Source organism: Tetrao urogallus (assembly GCF_951394365.1).
Source record: "Tetrao urogallus genome assembly, chromosome: 33".
Taxonomy (NCBI): domain Eukaryota; kingdom Metazoa; phylum Chordata; class Aves; order Galliformes; family Phasianidae; genus Tetrao; species Tetrao urogallus.
In genome coordinates this window covers 36185-50000 of record NC_136846.1, presented here as the reverse complement: position 1 = coordinate 50000, position 13816 = coordinate 36185, and the positions used below count along the sequence as shown (strand labels likewise).

At 60.0% G+C, this 13816-nt stretch overlaps 1 protein-coding gene across 1 annotated transcript; it reads left to right on the top strand.

The window, feature by feature from the left end:
* Window positions 1-9301: 9301 nt before the first annotated feature.
* Window positions 9302-13424, top strand: LOC306956618 (coiled-coil domain-containing protein 81-like; the record flags this gene model as incomplete). The annotated part of the gene is made up of 8 exons (XM_079547890.1): window positions 9302-9395; window positions 9579-9670; window positions 10092-10245; window positions 10436-10692; window positions 11269-11354; window positions 11838-11962; window positions 12473-12584; window positions 13013-13424. The coding sequence occupies 8 exons, from the start codon at window positions 9302-9304 to the stop codon at window positions 13422-13424; spliced, it is 1332 nt and encodes a 443-aa protein (XP_079404016.1).
* Window positions 13425-13816: the final 392 nt, after the last annotated feature.

The following is a 13816-nucleotide window of genomic DNA, read 5'->3' as shown; positions in this document are numbered from 1 at the left end:
GCGCCTGGGCCACAAACGCTCCCAGCCCGGCAACCACTGTGACCTCAGCGAGTCCCGCATCACCGCTGTGCTTTCAGCATAGGCGAAGGAGCGGTCGCCTCCCGCATCCAAAGGGCAGGAAACCAACAGCGGGTCACCCCGTGGGGTTGTGGGACGTGAGATGGCGGAGGAGTGGGGACGGCTCTTGCGCGCGCGGCCCCATCAAAGCCAGCCATGACCGAGACGGCCTCGTCGCGGTCAACGCGGCCCCAGGGGAACCAGCAGGAGCAGCAGGCACACAGCTGTGTGCCCAGGGCCGGTGCCGGCCTCTGCGCGTGGCTTCAGGCCCCGGGGCCGGTGCTGCTGTGCCCGGCTGTGCCTTCAGGCCCTGTGTCCAGGGCCGGCCCCTCTGCGCGTGGCTTTCGGCCCCGCTGTCGGCATCCCTGGCCGTGCCTTCAGGCCCTGGGCTTGGCGCTGGGCTCTCTGGCCGTGCCTTCAGGCCCCATGGCTGGTGCCGGCCTGTGCGGCTGTGGCCGTGCCTTCAGGCCTCGGGGCAGGGCCGGCCTCTCAGGCTTTGCTTTAGGCCACAGGGCCAACGCCGGCCTGCCTGGCTGTGCCTTCAGGCCCCAGGGCCGGTGCCGGCCTCTCTGTGCCTTTGGGCCCCAGGACCCTTCCAGCCTCTCAGGCTGTGGCTGTGTCTTTGCACCTGTGCTGGCCTCATGGCTGAGACACGTTGGGACCCATAGAGACACGTTGAGATCCATTGGGACCCATAGAGACCCATTGGGACCCATAGAGACCCATTGGGACCCATAGAGACACATAGAGACACATTGAGACCCATTGGGACCCATGGAGACCCATTGGGACCCATAGAGACACATTGGGACCCATAGAGACACATAGAGACACATTGAGACCCATTGGGACACATGGAGACCCATTGGGACCCATAGAGAAACATTGAGACCCATTGGGACCCATTGGGACCCATTGGAACCCAAAGAGACACTTTCAGACCCATAGAGACACATTGAGGCCCATAGAGACAACTGCCTATGAACAGCAGGGGGATGGGCTGCAAATCCCCCAAGGGCGCAAGGTCCGGGCTGTCCGTGAAATTCCTGGGGGTGGTTTGGTCAGGAAAGACCCAAGTCTGGTGGATGAGGGAAAGGCCGTTGATGGGCTCTGCCTCGACTCCAGCACAGCACAGCCTTTGGCGCTGCCTCCCACAGCATTCTCCTGCAGGAGCTGGCAGCCCGACGCTTGCATGGCTGCACTCTTGGCTGGCTGAAGGGCCGGGCTCAGAGAGTGGTGGGGAATGGAGTCAAATCCAGCTGGCGACCGGTGGTGAGCGGTGTTCCCCAGGGGTCGGTGCTGGGCCTGTCCTCTGCAATATCTTCATTGATGGCCTGGAGGAGGGCATCGAGTGCAGCCTCAGTGCATTCGCAGGTGACACCAAATGGGCTGGAAGCGTGGATCTGCCTGGGGGTAGCGAGGCCCTACAGAGGGATCTGGACAGGCTGGAGAGCTGGGCTGAAGCCAACGGGATGAGGTGCAACAAGGCCAAATGCCGGGTCCTGCACTTGGGCTACAACAACTGCGGGCTTGGGGCGGTGTGGTTGGAGGACGGCGTAGAGGAAATGGACCTGGGGGTATGGATGGATGCTGGGCTGAACATGAGCCCACAGTGTGCCCAGGTGGCCAGGAAGGCCAATGGCAGCCTGGCCTGCATCAGAAACAGCGTTGCAAGCAGGAGCAGAGAGGTGATTGTGCCCCTGTATTCAGCACTAGTGAGGCCGCACCTCGAGTGCTGGGTCCAGTTTTGGGCCCCTCACTGCAAGAAAGACATGGAGGCCCTGGAGCGTGTTCAAAGGAGGGCAACAAAGCTGTGAGGGGTCTGGAACACAGGGCTGATGAGGAGAGGCTGAAGGAGCTGGGAATGTTCAGCCTGGAGAGGAGGAGGCTCAGGGGAGACCTCACTGCTCTCTATGACTGCCTGAAGGGAGGCTGCAGTGAGCTGGGGTCGGCCTCTGCTCTCGTGCCATCAGTGATGGGAGCAGGGGGAACGGCTTCAAGCTACGGCAGGGGAGATTCAGGCTGGACATGAGGAAGTGTTACTGTTCAGAAAGGGTGGTCAGGCACTGCAATGGATGCCCAGGGAGGTGGGGGAGGCACCGAGCCTGGGGTGTTCAAGGAAAGGCTGGATGCTGTGTTGAGGGACGTGGTTCAGTGGGAGCTGTTGGGAATGGGGGAACGGTTGGACTGGATGAGCTTTGAGGTCTTTTCCAACCTTGGTGATTCTATGATTCTACGATTCTATGATTGCTTTCCAGTGCTGCCATAGAGAAGCTTCAGGCGTTCCCAGTCCCTACAGCATCGCAGCAGCTGCCAGCGCTTCTCGGTACATTGGGCTACTGGCGTTCCTTTATACCTCACCCAGCGCAGCTGCTGAGGCCACGGCACAGACTCACAAAAAGGGGCAGCAGTGGGACTGGGGGAAAACCCAACAGGATGCTTTCCAACAGGCCAAACTGGCAGTTAGACAAGGCCAGGCATGGGGAATATTTGATCCTACCCTCCCGGCCCAGTTGGACGTTCATGTTCCTCAAGACGGCTTCGCTTGGGGCCTGTGGCAACGCCAGCGCTCTGTTCCGACCCCCATTGGTTTCTGCTCTCAGGTTTGGCACGGAGCAGAAGAAAGATACCGAATGATTGAGAAACGGTTAGTGGCTGCCTGTTCTGCATCCCTGCACGTTTCCCTTTGCATCCCTGCTCGTTTCCCTTTGCATCCCTGCTCGTTTCCCTTTCCATCCCTGCTCGTTTCCCTTTCAATCCCTGCTCGTTTCCCTTTCCATCCCTGCACGTTTCCCTTTCCATCCCTGCTTGTTTCCCTTTGCATCCCTGCACGTTTCCCTTTCCATCCCTGCCCGTTTCCCTTTGCATCCCTGCTCGTTTCCCTTTGCATCCCTGCCCGTTTCCCTTTCCATCCCTGCTCGTTTCCCTTACCATCCCTGCTCGTTTCCCTTTCCATCCCTGCTCGTTTCCCTTTCCATCCCTGCTCGTTTCCCTTTCCATCCCTGCCCGTTTCCCTTTGCATCCCTGCTCGTTTCCCTTTCCATCCCTGCACGTTTCCCTTTCTATCCCTTCTCATTTCCCTTTCCATCCCTGCTCGTTTCCCTTTCCATCCCTGCTCGTTTCCCTTTGCATCCCTGCTCGTTTCCCTTTCCATCCCTGCTCGTTTCCCTTTGCATTCCTGCACGTTTCCCTTTCCATCCCTGCTCGTTTCCCTTTGCATCCCTGCACGTTTCCCTTTCCATCCCTGCTCATTTCCCTTTCCATCCCTGCTCGTTTCCCTTTCCATCCCTGCTCGTTTCCCTTTCCATCCCTGCTCGTTTCCCTTTGCATCCCTGCACGTTTCCCTTTGCATTCCCCAAGGCTGCCCTTTCCTTTCCTGTCACAGCTCACCCTTAATTCCCTCATAGCCCCAGTAGCTCCCTCCCATCCCATATTTCCCATCCCAGACCCCTGTAGCCACCCCACAGCCCCCAGCAAAGCCCCACAGCCGCTCCAGGACCTCCTCAGATGTGGTAAAACTCCGCCATAGCAAGACCAAAACTTGACAGGACCCCATAGTCCCCATCAGCACCCCACGTCCCCACTGGGCTCCCTCTGAACCTCTGCATTTCCTCCCTCACACCTCCCTTTCCACCTCCACCATCCCCTGGGATCTCACCGACCCCAACAGTTGCTTCCAGGATCCCTGTGGCGATTCCTGAAGCGCCGCAGCCCACCTGGGTGCCCTCCTGCCCCCTCTCTCCCTCCACTTCCCATCCGCGGGGGCAGGGGCGGCCGCCGCAGGAGAGGCACGCGGAGCTGGAGCAGCTTTAGGGCACAGATGGGGGTCCGAGCCATGCGGAAGCCGTTGTGGATACGGGGACGTGGGAGGGTTTCGTGGGGATGTGGGGACGTGGGCCACAGCTGCGGGAGCAGAGCGCTGCGCAGGAGAAGGCAAGGCGGGAGGCAAGGGTAGGATTTGTGTTGCGGGGACGTGGGGCAGGATGGGGACGGAGGGGGTCTGAGGACACGGGGGAGGGGTTCAGGGTGGCAGTGGGGGATGCGGGGGGCTCCTGGAGCGCATGGACTGCTTTCTTGCTCAGAGGGGGTTGGGTTCCCTGTGGCCCAAAGGGGGAGCCCTGATCCGTGACCCCACGTGGCCCCGTGACCCCACGTCACTGCGTGACCGCAGGGCTGCACACGACCCACAGTGCTGTGAGTGCCGTCAGCCCAGATGAGGCTGTGGGCAGTGCTGGGTCTGTTCTGGGGTTGCTCAGGGGGCGCTAGAGGGTGATGTGGGGCCGCTGGACATCTGCTGCCTGGATCGGCCCTGATGCCCATCTGGGCCCTGTTTCAGTGGGCGAGATGGGGCCAAAGGGGCAGTGGGGGGCAATGGGAGAGGTTTCGTGATCAGATTCACCGCTGGCTCTGTGTGGGGGAACGTCGGTCCCACAGAGGAGTGTGTGCCGGCCCCTCTGCGCGTGGCTTCAGGCCCCGGGGCCGGTGCTGCTGTGCCCGGCTGTGCCTTCAGGCCCTGTGTCCAGGGCCGGCCCCTCTGCGCGTGGCTTTCGGCCCCGCTGTCGGCATCCCTGGCCGTGCCTTCAGGCCCTGGGCTTGGCGCTGGGCTCTCTGGCCGTGCCTTCAGGCCCCACGGCTGGTGCCGGCCTGTGCGGCTGTGGCCGTGCCTTCAGGCCTCGGGGCAGGGCCGGCCTCTCAGGCTTTGCTTTAGGCCACAGGGCCAACGCCGGCCTGCCTGGCTGTGCCTTCAGGCCCCGGGGCCGGTGCCGGCCTCTCTGTGCCTTTGGGCCCCAGGACCCTTCCAGCCTCTCAGGCTGTGGCTGTGACTTTGCAACTGTGCTGGCCTCATGGCTGAGACACGTTGGGACCCATAGAGACACGTTGAGATCCATTGGGACCCATAGAGACCCATTGGGACCCATAGAGACACATAGAGACACATTGAGACCCATTGGGACCCATGGAGACCCATTGGGACCCATAGAGACACGTTGAGACCAATAGAGACACATTGGGACTTATAGGGACATGTTGGGACCCATAGAGACACGTTTGAACACATTGGGACCCATAGAGACACATTGGGAACCATAGAGACACCTTGAGAGCCATAGAGACAAATTGAGACGTGTAGGGACCCATAGAGAAATGTTGGGACCCAGAGACATGTTGACACCCATTGGGACCCATAGAGACACATTGAAAACCATTGGGACCCATAGAGACACTTTGGGACCCATAGAGACATGTTGAGACTCATTGGGACCCATAGAGACACGTTGAGACCCATAGAGACATGTTGAGACTCATTGGGACCCATAGAGACACGTTGAGACCCATAGAGACCCATTGTGACCCATAGAGACCCATTGAGTCCCATAGAGACCCATTGAGCGCTGGCTCAGCTCCCCTCTCCACCTTCTCTCCTCCATGCTGAACAGCCCCAGCTCACGCAGCCTTTCTCCATAGCACAGAGCTCCAGGCCCCTCGCCATCTTTTGGCCCTGCGCTGCACTCTTCCCAAGAGCTCCCTGCCTGTTTGGTGCTGGGCAGCCCAGAACCGGACGCAGCGCTGCAGGTGAGGCCTCAGCAGGGCAGAGCAGAGGGGGAGGATCGCCTCCCTGCACCTGCTGGCCATGCCATGCACCAAGGACGCCATGTTGGCCAGCAGGGCTCACTGCTGGCTCACGGCCGACCTGCGTCCCCCAGCTCCCTCATGGCTGAGACCCGTTGAGACCCATAGAGACACGTTGAGATCCATTGGGACCCATAGAGACATGTTGGGACCCAATGGGACCCATAGAGACCCATTGGGACCCATAGAGACACGTTGAGATCCATTGGGACCCATAGAGACACACTGAGACCCATAGAGACACATTGGGACTTAAAGGGACATGTTGGGACCCATAGAGACACGTTGGGACCCATTGGGATCCATAGAGACACGCTGAAACCCATAGAGACATGTTGAGAGCCATAGAGACACGCTTGGACCCATAGAGACACACTGAGACCCATAGAGACACGTTGAGACCCATTGGGACCCAGAGAGGCACATTGGGACCCATAGAGACACGTTGAGACCCATTGGGACCCATAGAGACCCATTGGGACTCATAGTGACACATTGTGACCCATAGAGACATACTGAGACCCATGGAGACACCTTGAGAGCCATAGAGACAAATTGAGACGCATTGGGACCCATAGAGGCACATTGGGAGCCATAGAGACACGTTGGGACCCATAGAGACACATTGAGACCCATTGGGACCCAGAGAGGCACATTGGGACCCATAGAGACATATGGAGACCCATAGAGACACCTTGCGTGCCGTTCTTCCTCCCCAGATGCGAGACTCCACGCTTGCCGTTGTGGAACCTCCTCCTGTTTCCTGCTGCCCAGCCCTCAGCCTGTCCACACACAGACACAGCGATAGCTGGCAACCTGCTGCTGGGAAGCGGCTCTGCAGGGCTGCTGGGCTTGGTGACCTTCCACCCCCTCCCATCCTGGGCTCCACCTTCTGTTCCCAAACCCGATGCCGCCCAAGCCGTCGTCCCGCTTCTCAGCTCAGCCGATGTCCCCTCTGCGTTCCCCTTCCCTTCCTTCAGCTGAGCTGCCTGCAGCGTCCGTGGGAAACGGCTCATCCCGCTCGGAAGGCCGGGACGAAAGCGAATCTCTGGGAGCCCCAAACAAAGCAAAGGGCGGCGGGAGCCACGGAGTCACAGCATGGACACAGAGGATGGATGCCGGGTCATTTATTGAGCGTTGCGACAAGGAATCCGGGCAAAACGGAGCGACTTCCTGACAGCGGGTCATCAAGGTGACGGGCAGAGCACTGCGGAACAGCGCGTGTCTGCGTATCGCCTGCGTGAAGATCAACACAGGCAAGGGCTGCGAAAGGAAAACGAGGGATATGGCATTGAGAGCCAAGGAAAGGAAACAGGGGCCAGCACAATATGGCATTGAAAGCCAAGGAAAGGGGAGGAAACAGGGGCCAGCACAATATGGCATTGAGAGCCAAGGAAAGGAGAGGAAACAGGGGCCAGCACAATATGGCATTGAGAGCCAAGGAAAGGAGAGGAAACAGGGGCCAGCACAATATGGCATTGAAAGCCAAGGAAAGGAGAGGAAACAGGGGCCAGCACAATATGGCATTGAGAGCCAAGGAAAGGAAACAGGGGCCAGCACAATATGGCATTGAGAGCCAAGGAAAGGAGAGCAAACAGGGGCCAGCACAATATGGCATTGAGAGCCAAGGAAAGGAGAGGAAACAGGGGCCAGCACAATATGGCATTGAGAGCCAAGGAAAGGAAACAGGGGCCAGCACAATATGGCATTGAGAGCCAAGGAAAGGAAACAGGGGCCAGCACAATATGGCATTGAGAGCCAAGGAAAGGAAACAGGGGCCAGCACAATATGGCATTGAGAGCCAAGGAAAGGAGAGGAAACAGGGGCCAGCACAATATGGCATTGAGAGCCAAGGAAAGGAGAGGAAACAGGGGCCAGCACAATATGGCATTGAGAGCCAAGGAAAGGGGAGGAAACAGGGGCCAGCACAATATGGCATTGAGAGCCAAGGAAAGGAAACAGGGGCCAGCACAATATGGCATTGAGAGCCAAGGAAAGGAAACAGGGGCCAGCACAATATGGCACTGAGAGCCAAGGAAAGGAAACAGGGGCCAGCACAATATGGCATTGAGAGCCAAGGAAAGGAGAGGAAACAGGGGCCAGCACAATATGGCATTGAGAGCCAAGGAAAGGAGAGGAAACAGGGGCCAGCACAATATGGCATTGAGAGCCAAGGAAAGGAAACAGGGGCCAGCACAATATGGCATTGAGAGCCAAGGAAAGGGGAGGAAACAGGGGCCAGCACAATATGGCATTGAGAGCCAAGGAAAGGAGAGCAAACAGGGGCCAGCACAATATGGCATTGAGAGCCAAGGAAAGGAAACAGGGGCCAGCACAATATGGCATTGAGAGCCAAGGAAAGGAAAGGAAACAGGGGCCAGCACAATATGGCATTGAGAGCCAAGGAAAGGAGAGCAAACAGGGGCCAGCACAATATGGCATTGAGAGCCAAGGAAAGGAAAGGAAACGGGCCAGCACAATATGGCATTGAGAGCCAAGGAAAGGGGAGGAAACAGGGGCCAGCACAATATGGCATTGAGAGCCAAGGAAAGGGGAGGAAACAGGGGCCAGCACAATATGGCATTGAGAGCCAAGGAAAGGAAACAGGGGCCAGCACAATATGGCATTGAGAGCCAAGGAAAGGAAACAGGGGCCAGCACAATATGGCATTGAAAGCCAAGGAAAGGAAACAGGGGCCAGCACAATATGGCATTGAGAGCCAAGGAAAGGGGAGGAAACAGGGGCCAGCACAATATGGCATTGAGAGCCAAGGAAAGGAGAGGAAACAGGGGCCAGCACAATATGGCATTGAGAGCCAAGGAAAGGGGAGGAAACAGGGGCCAGCACAATATGGCATTGAGAGCCAAGGAAAGGAGAGGAAACAGGGGCCAGCACAATATGGCATTGAGAGCCAAGGAAAGGGGAGGAAACAGGGGCCAGCACAATATGGCATTGAGAGCCAAGGAAAGGGGAGGAAACAGGGGCCAGCACAATATGGCATTGAGAGCCAAGGAAAGGAAAGGAAACAGGGGCCAGCACAATATGGCATTGAGAACCAAGGAAAGGAAACAGGGGCCAGCACAATATGGCATTGAGAGCCAAGGAAAGGGGAGGAAACAGGGGCCAGCACAATATGGCATTGAGAGCCAAGGAAAGGAAACAGGGGCCAGCACAATATGGCATTGAGAGCCAAGGAAAGGGGAGGAAACAGGGGCCAGCACAGTATGGCATTGAGAGCCAAGGAAAGGAGAGGAAACAGGGGCCAGCACAATATGGCATTGAGAGCCAAGGAAAGGAGAGGAAACAGGGGCCAGCACAATATGGCATTGAGAGCCAAGGAAAGGGGAGGAAACAGGGGCCAGCACAATATGGCATTGAGAGCCAAGGAAAGGGGAGGAAACAGGGCCCAGCGCCCCCAGGCGGGCAGGGCAGCAGCGCTGTCACAATGGGCAGCGGCCGTGCCATCATGGCGTCGCCGCGGCGTCGTTTGTGACACGGGCACCCGGGAGGGGGATAGAGGGCGGAACGCGGCGGAGGGTCCCACATCCTGAAGGAGCATCTGGTAGAGAGCAGACGCATCTGAAGGATGAGCTCCGGCATGGCTGGCGCCAACATGGAGCGAGCCGCCGGCGCGAGGCAGAGCAGGATGAGTGAGGTTGGCCCCGCAGCGGGACGCACCTCCAGGCTCATAGACACCGAGACCAAAGGTAATGGACACCAAATGGATCCACGGCCGGCACAGGAGCGGTGCTGCAGCCACCCCTGGCACAGAGGAGATGCTTTGCATCCACCGCTTCGCTCTCGCTTGGCGGCCATAGCAGTGCTGGGAAGCGGCAGATGCAAAGCATGAGCTGATGCAGTGTGAGCTGATGCAGTGTGAGCTGATGCAGATTGTAACCTGCTTTTCCTTTGCCCTCCAGAGCGAGTCGCCGTCTGGGATGCGGTGGCCGCCTACATCCGGGAGCAGCTGCTGCTGCACAAGGTGTGTTGGCCGTCGGGTTCCTCCTCTCGCCGTCCAGCTCGGCCTGGACTCCCTCAGCCTCTTCCCCTCTGCAGAAAGCAGGAAGCTGCCCCCACGTTTCTCTCCTGGGCATCCCACGGCCTTCCTGCAAATGCACGGCCGCTTGTGCTGGGCCCTGTCGGATCCCGGGGCTGATCCCGGTCTCTGGGAGCCTCTGGATGCCATGGGGCTCCTTCTGCCCTGCAGCCTGCTGGGCTGCATCCGGGAGGGCGAGGGGAAGGAGAGGACCGTGCAGCCCCTTCCCAAGCCATTCCTGATGCCTGGCTCGTGCCTCTGAACGGCGGCGGAGGCTCCTGAGCTCCGTCCCCACGTCGGACCCCCGCCGGCTCTTCCTCCGGCCGTCCCGTAACCCTTCCGCCCTTCCTTTCTCTTCCACTTGCAGGGGGTCTGGATCCCCACCTTTGGCACCTTTGACACCGTCTCCAAAGACATCTGGACTGAGAACGGCACCGTGACCCTGCAGTGGCCCGTGTTCAGCCTGGCTACAAACCTGATGGTCACCCACCACCTCAAGGCCCGCAGGGACTCCCTGGCAGGTAGGAGGGGGGATTCCACTTCTGCTGGCATCACGGACAGGGCAAACGGGGCCACCGCTCCATTCTCAAAAGCAAACCTTCCCCTGTGCAAACCCGGGGCCGCTCAGGCTGACGTCCACCGGAAGCCCTTCCAGGGAAGCACCGGTGGAAAATCAACCCCATCCTCACCTCCGTCTCTCGCATTTTGCAGGGCACAGGAAGGTGGACCCTCTGAAATACAGCAAGGCGGCCGCAGGCACCTCTCTGAGCTGGCAGACCCTCAGGACCAGCATCCAGAGCACCGTGTCCCTGCTCTCCGGCTGCCTGCAGAACGGGCAGAACGTCGCCATTGTCCTGAAGGACATCGGCGTGCTCCTGGTTGACGGCTTGACCTTCCACATGAAATACTACTTCGACTTCCTCGAGAAGCTGTCCGGAAAAGAGACATTCAGAAGAGCTGCTTCCAAGGTGAGCTGTAGGCTCCTCTGTGGCCCTGGCACTGCCGTGACCCTCGCCGTGCCCAAGCACACATCAGAACGCGGCCGGTTGCTCGGGCCCATAGAGACACGTAGAGACACGTAGAGACCCATAGAGACACGTTGAGATCCATAGATACACATTGGTTCCCATAGAGACACGTTGGGACCCATAGAGACACGTTGAGACCTATTGGGACCTATGGAGACACGTTGGGACCCATGGAGACACATTGAGACCCATTGGGACCCATAGAGACACGTTGAGAGTCACAGAGACACGTTGGGACCCATAGAGACACTTTGGGACCCATAGAGACACGTTTAGCCCCATAGAGACACGTTGGGACCCATAGAGACCCTTTGGGACCCATAGAGACACTTTGGGACCCATAGAGACCCATTGGCACCCATAGAGACAAATTGAGAGCCATAGAGACACGTTGAGACCCATAGAGACCCTTTGGGACCCATAGAGACACGTTGAGACCCATAGAGACACGTTGGGACCCATAGAGACACGTTGAGAGCCACAGGCTCCCACAGCCTCCCCTTTTGTCCCCCGCAGGCCCCCTGGCTGCTGGACATGGTGGTGTCCCGAGAGGCACCGCTGGCTTCCCTGCTGCTCTCCGGCTGCCTCGTCGTCTTTCCCACGTGAGTCTGCTGGTGGCTGCGGCGCGGCTGCTCAGCTCTCGTTGCACAGCGCTTGTTCCGTGTGTCCGTGTCTGTGCTGCCCGTGTGTCACAGAACCACAGCAGGATTGGAGCTGGAAGGAGCCCTGAAAGAGCACCTCGTCCCACTGCCCTGCGGGGAACAGGGACACCGACCCCCACAGGAGGTTGCTCGGAGCCTGCTCCAGCCCCACCTCCGATGCCCGTCCAGGCACCACCAGCTCTCCGGGCAAGACGCTCCGCTGCCTCGCCACCCTGCTGCCCAAACCCTCTGCCTTACCTCCAACCTCAATCTGCTGCCGTTTGAAACTCATTTCCCTTCCGCCTGAACCCACTGACCCTGCCGAAGCCTTGGGAAAGGAGCGTGCTTCACGCGGCACGAAGACGCGCCTGGGAGCAGGCAGGCAGAGAGCAGCAAGCAGTGCTGGCTGCGTCACACCACTCGCTGCCTTCTCCTCTCGTGCAGGTTTCAAATGGAGTTTGTGCCCAAAGCACCGCCCGGAACGAGCCGCAAGTCCTCGGGGAGCCTCTTTGGTCGGGAGACTGCCAGGAAAGAAGCCGCTCTGCCACCTCTGGACCAGGGCAAGAAAGGTAAAGCAGCTTCCAGCTCCTTTCCAGGGCACGGGCAGCCAACTAGAGGTAGGAAATCCCCTGCCGAGCACCAGCCCAGGGCTCTGACCGGTGGCAAAGCTTCACGCCAGCTCAGCACGGCCCCTTCCCACGAGGAACCGCTGGCCTGCCCAAAGACACGGCGCTGGCTGTGACGTGCCCCCATCCCTGGCTATGGCAGGAGGATGTGCGGATCGTAGGCCCTGCCCTCCCCCGACGGAAGGACGCGGTGCCCCCAAAACCCCCCCGCCGCCTCACCATCGCCACCCAGCTCCTCTTTCCCAAAGCCAACGCCACGCATGCGGGCCCAGAACAGAGCTGAGCTGCAGAGAGGAGCAGCGGGGCCAGGGCTGCCGGCAGGGAGGGCGGCGCGGATGGGAGCAGCGGGGGGAGCGGAGCGGCCCTCTGGGCTGCTGTGGGAAGGGGCCTGAGCGCCCCTGGGGAGCGAGCCAAAGGGCTGACGGTGAATCTCCTCCGCCTTCCCCGTTGCAGTGAGGTTTGCCGGCCGTCCGACGTTAATCAAACGCTTGAGCACTTCAAGCATTGACGGAGGACACTTCAGAAGGATAAGGAGCTTGCTGCTCCAGAGGAGCTCTTCATCCAGGTGAGGCTCCGGGCTGCCACGCGCACGGGGGCGGCCCAACCGAAGCCCATTCCCTAATCGCAAAGGGTCCCTGTTGGCGGCCGTGCTGCCACGGGGACCCCCAGCTCACGGGGCTGCCGCTCTGCGCGTCTCAGGGGCAGCCGGTGAGCAGGCTGCGGGCAGGGAGTTTGGGCACGGTCGGAGCCTGCTCCAGCCCCACCTCCGATGCCCGTCCAGGCACCCACCAGCTCTCCGGGCAAGACGCTCCGCTGCCTCGCCACCCTGCTGTCCACAAACTCCTTCCTTATGTCCCATCTCAATCCCGTGCCGTTTGGAACCATTTCCCCTTCACCCAAACCGACTGCAACGCAGCCCAGGCTCCCGGCTCCGGCTCGCAGCCCCGAAGCCACCAGCCCCTCACGCGGACCCCTCCTGCTCTGTCCTTGCAGACTGCCGCCAGCCATCCGGAAGGTGCCCGAGGCCCAAAAGCAGCCGCTGCCCTGCCAGCTGCAGGGGGACGCAGGAGCTCCGAGCCAACAGGAGCTGGGCCGAGCACCGCGGGCCAAACACGTGAGCTTCTCTGATGCAGAACCGGGGGCAGAAAAAGGCCATGGGCACGGCGTGCTGCCCAAAGTGCAGACAGCCGAGGACTCGCCCCGTCGGGTCACCTTGGGGCAGACGCCATCGTTCGTAGGATCCTCGTCCGGAGCTGAGTCCAGCCTGTCCTCGCAGCCTCCAGGCAGACGTTCCAGGTTCCCGCTGCTGCCACGCGACTCCATACAAGTCATCAGGATGAAGGCTCAGAACAGGGCTGCGCAGCAAGAACCTCCGCATGATGGCGGCAGCAAGAGCTCGTGGTGAGGCCAGCCCGCCTGAGCGGTCTGCCCCCAGCACGTCCGCACCGCTGCCACCCAGCACAGAAGAAACGGAGTCTCCCAGGCCTTCGCCTCCGAAGACCAAAGCCCGCCCTGCGGGAAGAACAGGGGGCAGAAAAAGGCCATGGGCACGGCGTGCTGCCCAACGTGCAGACAGCCCAGGCCTCACCCCGTCGGGCCGCCTCGGGGCAGACGCCAGCTGCCGTAAGATCTTCCTGCAGAGCTGAGTGCCAAGCGTCAGCCTCCGAACGCCTGCAGGAAGGGCTCAGCCCAGCCGTGCTGATGCGGGCACGGGGTGCCCAGACAGACAGACGTCAACTGCAGGCTGCAAAACGGATGCTCGAATCCCACCTGCATCGCATCTCACACGAAACCAGG